Source organism: Limulus polyphemus, unplaced genomic scaffold, assembly GCF_000517525.1.
Source record: "Limulus polyphemus unplaced genomic scaffold, Limulus_polyphemus-2.1.2 Scaffold3753, whole genome shotgun sequence".
Classification (NCBI taxonomy): domain Eukaryota; kingdom Metazoa; phylum Arthropoda; class Merostomata; order Xiphosura; family Limulidae; genus Limulus; species Limulus polyphemus.
Genome location: NW_013669363.1, coordinates 61307 through 69100, shown reverse-complemented (window position 1 = coordinate 69100; position 7794 = coordinate 61307). Strand labels below are relative to the sequence as shown.

Sequence of the window (7794 nt, the reverse complement as noted above, 5' to 3'; positions counted from 1 at the left end):
AAAAGTGTCTGTAGCAAAACCAGTCAGTGAAGAGGTTGAAAAGATGCAATCCTCTTTTAATAAGATAATATTTATAAAAAAACAAACTTCCGAGAGACGTGTTGCATCTTTCCAGTTTCACAGTCCCTAGTTTGAGAACACCTAGTGTAGTTTACCAGCAACCAAATCTTGACAACTGGTTGGTCATCTAGGACAGTTAAGTGTGGTGCTAAGCCTACTTTCAAAGCGATGGCCGAATATTGTTTTTGGGTCTGGCAAGTAAAGAATTGAACTGTGACTGTATTGGGTGTAGGACTTATCAGAGAAGTGTGTCTATATTTAAATACCCATGGATATAAATATATCTTAGATTAATACGATCCAGGTTTTAAGACCATTTCTTTGTAACAAAACAAATGCATTATTTCATCAGAATATACCTTCCTGGAAGAAGACTGGTAAATCCAAGATTGGTTAAAAGTAACATTATCAACAAGCAGGGTTTTATAAACAATGGAGTCAAACTGTTCACTTCCATTTGCTGGAAGTCAGCTGGTAAATCCAAGCTTGGTTAAAAGTAACATTATCAACAAGCAGGGTTTTATAAACAATGGAGTCAAACTGTTCACTTCCATCTGCTGGAAGTCAGCTGGTAAATCCAAGCTTGGTTAAAAGTAACATTATCAACAAGCAGGGTTTTATAAACAATGGAGTCAAACTGTTCACTTCCATCTGCTGGAAGCACACCTTGGAGATTAGTAGTCGTTATTTAGGACAGTGAACACTACAACCCATATCTTGATATTTTGGGTGTGGCATTTGTAATTCACAGTTAAGCAGCAGATTGTACTAAATTCTTAATAATTTGTAATGTAGTTACTTTTGTTTTTTTCAAAAATGTATTCCCACTTGCAAATGAATTAAATATAGATTTTTACACAGATTTTTGATACATCCATGTCTCCACATAAAACAATGAAGCACAGTAAAAAGAAATTTTGGTTAACTGTGAAAGTCCAACATAAAAAGACGGTTCTAGTCTCTCAGATATTATTTCCTTATTTTTATGAATGTTATTTTAGCAATATTTTCAAATTCAATATTCTTCTAACAGTTTTGAATATTTTCTCAACAAACCTAAAATGCTGGTTGCAAAGGTTTGTGTGTATATTACATTTTTAATGAAGTTCAAGAAGAAACTGGATAGAAAGTTTCATTTCAACAAAACATTTTCCACAATCAGTTTCTGTGGAACACAATCAGAAAATCCTGTTTATACCTAATAGTTTTTAAAGATTCTGTGCCTGACAAAACTTTTCAAAACTACTGTTTCTGTTGAAAACTATTAATAGAAACTGTTTCTACAAGGTTCTTGTTTTCAAAATTTTTGTTTCTGATTAAAGCTTTAAGAAGTGTATTTTTTTCTGACAACTTTTATGAAAGGAAATATTAGGTAAATCAAGATTAACAAATAGTAGTAAATTTTGTTTTTTTTACTAACGTACAGTGCTTTAATCAAACTTGGTACAATTAAAAGTTTTGCATTTCCAAGTTCAATTTAAGAAATTTATTAAATACATAATTTCATACAAACATTAATATTAATATATATACGTGTGTAGAGAAAGTTAAAAAATTATATAAGATGATAGGTTTACAAGTGTAAGAAAACCTCCAACTCAAATGTGGCATTTTTAAAGGCAGGTTTTCATGGAAATGCTGCCTTATGAAACTTTGCATAAAATTATCAAACTTAAACATCATACCATAACACAACGGATACAATAGTAATACATCCAAGTCTTATAATTTCTCAAAATTAAACATTTTAAACAGTAAAATCCAGAACAGCTTTTGACCAATGTACAGATATTAGCTGCAGTGTAAAGTCTATGATAAAAGAATTGAACAACTATTTGACAAAAAAATGACCAAATTGTTCAGTATCACAGAGCTACCAAAGATGCTATATTATAACAATGTAATTAAGTTCATACTTTATAATTTTCAAGGCACAACACCAATCAAGAATGATTCTAATTTATGTATGCATAACATTTTTAGCATTTAAGAACTCTATAAAGAATTAGTAACTGAGTAAGCACGATGTCTAACAGCCCACATTTAGTTTCCTTGCAGGATGTATTACATTATGAGACAGGTTTTTTTTCACATTAACATCTAAAAGCAATATTACAACAGGTCATTTCCTTTACAAAAACCTCTTTTAAGAGCTGTATATTATAATTTTTGAAAACATACAACACATGTAACACAGATTGTTCAATTCAATTGTTATTATAAATCTGAACAATTTTAATATTATTGAGATTTTTTAAACAATATCTTCTGCTCTAACCATCAAGTAATAAGTGATACTTGGTCATGTTTTTGAAAGGTTATTGTTTTTAAAATTTTTACAACTAATGAGTTAATTTAGACAGAAAATTTAAAACAAGTGACAAAGCTTTTTAAAAGCAGTGTTAGATGAAGAGCTAACTACGTAGCATACTGCCTTTCCTACTGTCACAATAAGGTGTTTTAATCCTGGTTAAGTCCTTATTGATTTGTAATATTTCCTGAAATACAGAAAAACAAATCAGTTAAATGATGAAATTAAAGATGCTGAATACAATGATTGAAAGCTCAAATTGACAAAAACTTTGGCATTTCTTTACATAAAAACAAAATATAAGCAAATCAAATGTATTAACCAATCTCATTAATAAACATGATGCCTAAAAGGATAAATACACACCTGAAATAACTGAAGGTTTGGAATCCTTTGTTAAGTTTTTGGAAAGAGTTTTGTCATAGTTTCCAGTGTCTGTATAGCGAAAGCTAAGCTTTCCACTACAGGAAAAAAAAAAGAAGTATTTTTTTAACTCAAAAAAGCACTAACAAAATTATGGTTCAAACATAATTTATATATATATTAAATTTGAATTTAAATGTTTTATATCATTATAAAGCATTTAAATGAAATAGCTACTTAAAATTGTCTTGTAGTTTGATGTTCCACTTTTGCAAAATTTTTTATAAACAGTTTTAATGTTCTAATTATTTTACTTAAGAACAATATATTTAATTAGCTACATTCGTTAGTGGGATGATTTTTAGTTCTGATCTAGATAGGTAGCTTGCTTTGATCAGAATTCAATATTAATTAACAACAATTTAATCAATTCAAATATATACATTTTTTTAAATTTAGCTCACAGGTATACCAAATGAATTCTTTACATTATAAAACATTAGTTTCACTAAAAACCTCAGGTTATCTAATCTGATCAATAAATAACAATAATAAACTCAGATATGGCCTATTAAGGTGGACAGAAAAACCCAACATTCTCCAAATTTGCAGCCCAGACAGTTATCTAGCATTCATTTTGAGTATCAAAAGAGCTAAGGGAGGAACAAGCTGGCTTTTAGTCAAACTTCTTTAAATTAAAAAAGCACCAACAAAGAAGTAAAAAAAAACAAGAGAGAGAGAGAAAATTCAGGAAATTTCAATATTTCATTCTTCAATCTTGTTTAGATTCAAAGTCTAAGAAAGAAATTCCAGAATAACAGCAATAAAACTGATGTTCACCCAAGTCTTAAGATCACTGATAGTTCTTACTATCAAGCTTAAGTTAGCAATAAATAAATCAGTTTGTTTTTTTTATGTTAAAGCTAAAAATATTTTGTTTTTCCCTCATGTGTTTACTCTTTATAAAGAATGTGCAGTACATTCCCCCTGTCTAGAGTATCACATAGTTTTCACACTTCCTGTTTTTTCTTTCTCTGACATTTCTTAATCTTTCTTTTCCAGTACTTAAACTGAGATAACAAAGCACACAAGTAACAGCATTTTGAATGTGGATTACTGAAACTGACCACCTGTATGGGCCAAGTTCCAAAACAAGAAAACAATATCAGGTTGCCATTTGTTTTTGCTCTGACACCCTGAAGATGTTATGGGTAGTTAAAAACAGCATGTAGTAAAAAACAGAGGTCTAGACTTGAGTATCAGCTACAATAAAAGGTCATTTTCAAGGACACTGAGGGCAAGGTCAGGCTAGATTCTTCCATTATCAGATAAAATGTAGCTGATGTTTTCAAAACAAAACTCCACTAGGGGCTGTAAAAAAATGCCAACACAATTTTCAATGTTTTTCCCACTTTCCAGTAAGTTAAGCTGGCCACAAACATACACTGATTGTGATTAGTTAACTCAGAACAGTTTGAAGTGTGATGAAGTTGTCAAGATAACACGAATAATACAAAATAAATAAACTTATGTTATAAATGCCTTATACATGTAAAAGAGGCAATGCCATCAGCGAGAGTGAATCATATTTGTAAAATTGATTTTTTTTTTTCAGTGACAACATCTTTTTAAATTCATTACAACGTTTCAACCTAAAAATTCAAATACTTGGTCTCAGAAAATAAACGTTTTTTTTCTTTCTTTCTGTGAAATGGACATTGACCTATAAAGTTTATTTTGGTCACTATCTTTCTAATGTGTTGTATTTCAAAAAATTTTGTTGTTGTTGTTGAAATGTTGTAAATTGTGGCAAGTATTGCATAATATGGACTGTAAAATAGTATTTGTAACAAAAGCAAAAAGAGAAAATGTTACTTACTATGAGGGAATGTACCTTTCCGTGTAGGTCGAGCCAGGTAGGACACGAGAAACTGTTGACAATGCCTGAACTCCTCTTCTATGTGCTGGAGAGTACTAACACTACACATGATAGAGGAAAACAGAAACTATCTGTTATTAAAATAAACAAAAATACTTTAGAACAAAAAATCAACTTGTGTTACATAAGCTTTTAAATTAACTAAATCATATTTAGATATCAAAGTGTAAGCTGAATCTCGTATATCCATATCAGAACCATAATGATACCCGGTTTTCAAAAAAGGATTTAACAAATTTACCTTATTTTATTACCTGCTTTAAATAAGAGTTTACATGTAAAAACAGAATCCTATTAAAACCAAGATTCACTGTTCACTGATGATACTTAGTTTACGTACATGTTCAAACATTACAGATACTAAGATCTGATATGTTTATAACATAAACTTGATACCTAGTTTGTTTGTTTGTTTTTAATTATGCACAAAGCGACACAAGGGCTATCTGTGCTCTGCCCACCACGGGTATCGAAACCCGGTTTCTAGCGTTGTAAGTCTGCAGACATACCGCTGTGCCACTGGGGGGCATGATACCTAGTTAAGGTCTAGATTGGTTTTGTTTTGAGCACAAAGATACTCAATGAGGTATCTATGTTGTATCTGGATTTTACAGTTGTAAGTCCATAAACTTAGGGCTGACCCACTGGGGAACATCTAATTAAGATACAGATAATTCACATTTTAAAGATAGGAATTATATTTTTTAGCCTAGGGAAAATAATTTTTCTACTTTTTACTTGTTTATTTTTACTATTTCCTTGTTCACTCAATTTTTCAGCTGTTTCAATTGCTACAGGACAACAATAAATTTTAGTAGTTTTTTCCGGATTCGTTATCATTTTTAAATTTTAACTTTTTGTTTGTTTATATCAGGTATCATTAAAATTTTAATATAATCTTTCAAATTCAAAAAGTTTGTATTACAGAGTTCTGATTACTTTATGTTTGCAGCACCCTCTAGCCAGCAGTGTTGAAAAGATGGAGCTAAATCCAGTACTCGGCTGACACATTTCTTTAAAATTGACAGATGTGGAGAAAGCAGACAATGTTCCTGAAGACGGCACAAGTATTGATTGTGGGTAGAAATCACTTGGTCAAAGTTTACCGCTGATTTGAGAAAAGAGTCTAGTTCTCCACTAGCAGGTTGTAAAACCTAAAATTGTTCATAAGAAGAGCATCCACAGAAAACTTAGATAACAATCCAACAGGAATTTGATACATATTTATAAAAAAAAGCTTTAAAACTGAACTAACTGTTCAGTTATTTAATAAGTACAAAGACCCATATATAAGGTTCTTATCATGTCTACCTGTGCATTTAAATAAAACCCCAATATATATATATATATATTACGATGAAGTTTCACTTAGTATTTCATTTCATATGATTTATTTTGATTAACAACAGACTGTTTCGGTATTTGACTATTACACATAGAAACACACATTATCTACAGAGCAAGATTAGGTAATAATACACAAACATAAGACAAGGATCATACATACATCAGTAGTATCAATACAATATAATAACATACTTTAAAGATACAAACAATTACAACAACTAAGAGACAAATAATAAAATTAATAATTTAATCAGTTAGGTTTTCATTCTGTTGGTACACCAAGTCCCACTGGCAGTAGCTTATAACCTTCATTGTTTTGTTAAGAGTACATTGTAATAGCTATTTTTGAAATTCATAGTTTCTAATAGTCTTTACGAACAAAGGAATTAAAAGATATTCAATGTCAGTTGTAATAGTCATGACAATCTTGTTTATAACTACAACATAAAGTTGCTAGAATTGAACAACATAAACATTTTTTGCTTATTTATTTTATGTTATTTTTATATCTGGAAAGTAAAAACGTCTATCATTCATATAAATGAAAAATTTGTATGACTAAATATAAAATTTCAGTTCAAGAGTTGGTGTTTTATACTGATAATTCTCACACAAAAAAAGGAGAAACCAAACTGAAATCACATACACCTACCTCTGTCATAATGTATGCATGCAAGCTGTTGATAAAGTGGAGAATTTGTATTCTCAACTGAATCATCCCATGAATTTTCTGAAGATGAGGAATGTTAGGTTTTGTGTTTGCTGTCAGAATTGTAAGTTCTTCATCACTGTCTATTTCTGGTTCTTTTTCATTTAGATCTAAAAAAAAAAATTCAAAATTTTCATAAATGACTATTAAGAAAATAAAATGCTTCTGAAAAGCACATTTATGGAAAAAAACACAACAAACATTCTCATGTAAACAAAGAAGATAAAACAAATCTTGGAAATGTTGACAAGCTTAATTTTATTTTTTGTACTTTAATCAAAAGTTAATCTCAGAAGAAAACAAAAACAGATATTTGTAGATAAGTTATTGAAATGTACTCTGTCATAACACTAGTACACACTTATAAATATGACCAAATACTTTGAGAAGTCAATACATGTACACTAAGTTACAGTTTAATATCCCACAAACCCCAGTTTATATAATTCTTAAACCAGGAGTTAAGATATTTTTCAATGCCAGAAGGTTATCTACATGTGATAATGCTCTAGTTAAAGGACAGGTGAGTACAATCAGGTTTCCCTTATTTTCTGTTGCTAGAAAAGGGGCTAGTAAATCAATCAACTTTAAAACATATACACACAGTGTATAATCTCAGTGTTCCCCATGCCTTTTGGTAGAAGGTTATCATAGTAGAACAGAACAGTATGTAAAATATTTCAGGCTGGACATAATTAAACCAGACTCTACCAAAAAGGTCAGAAATCCTCTGATGCTGGTATAATTCCATTAGCTAACTTATTCAAGTACTGTTTTAACCATAACTCCTTAAGAAAACCAGTTACAAACAGACTCTACCAAAAAGGTCAGAAATCCTCTGATGCTGGTATAATTCCATTAGCTAACTTACTCAAGTACTGTTTTAACCATAACTCTATAAGAAAACCAGTTACAAATAGACTCTACCAATAAGGTCAGAAATCCTCTGATGCAGATAAAATTCCATTAGCTAACTTACTCAAGTACTGTTTTAACCATAACTCCTTAAGAAAACCAGTTACAAATAGGTCAGAAATCCTCTGATGCTGGTATAATTCCATTAGC

The 7794-nt window shown here is 30.3% G+C and overlaps 1 protein-coding gene across 1 annotated transcript in view; it reads right to left on the bottom strand.

Moving 5' to 3' along the window:
• Positions 1 to 1569: 1569 nt before the first annotated feature.
• LOC111088431 (gamma-tubulin complex component 5-like) overlaps positions 1570 to 7794 on the bottom strand; it is a 45215-nt gene continuing 38990 nt past the window's right edge. Inside the window, exons 19-23 of the mRNA XM_022398539.1 lie at positions 6673 to 6839; positions 5613 to 5827; positions 4614 to 4714; positions 2738 to 2832; positions 1570 to 2558 (exon numbers count right to left, since the gene is read on the bottom strand). Of these exons, the coding sequence (XP_022254247.1) occupies positions 2768 to 2832; positions 4614 to 4714; positions 5613 to 5827; positions 6673 to 6839 (548 nt within the window). The 3' untranslated portion in view covers positions 1570 to 2558; positions 2738 to 2767. The remainder of the gene's footprint in view (positions 2559 to 2737; positions 2833 to 4613; positions 4715 to 5612; positions 5828 to 6672; positions 6840 to 7794) is intronic.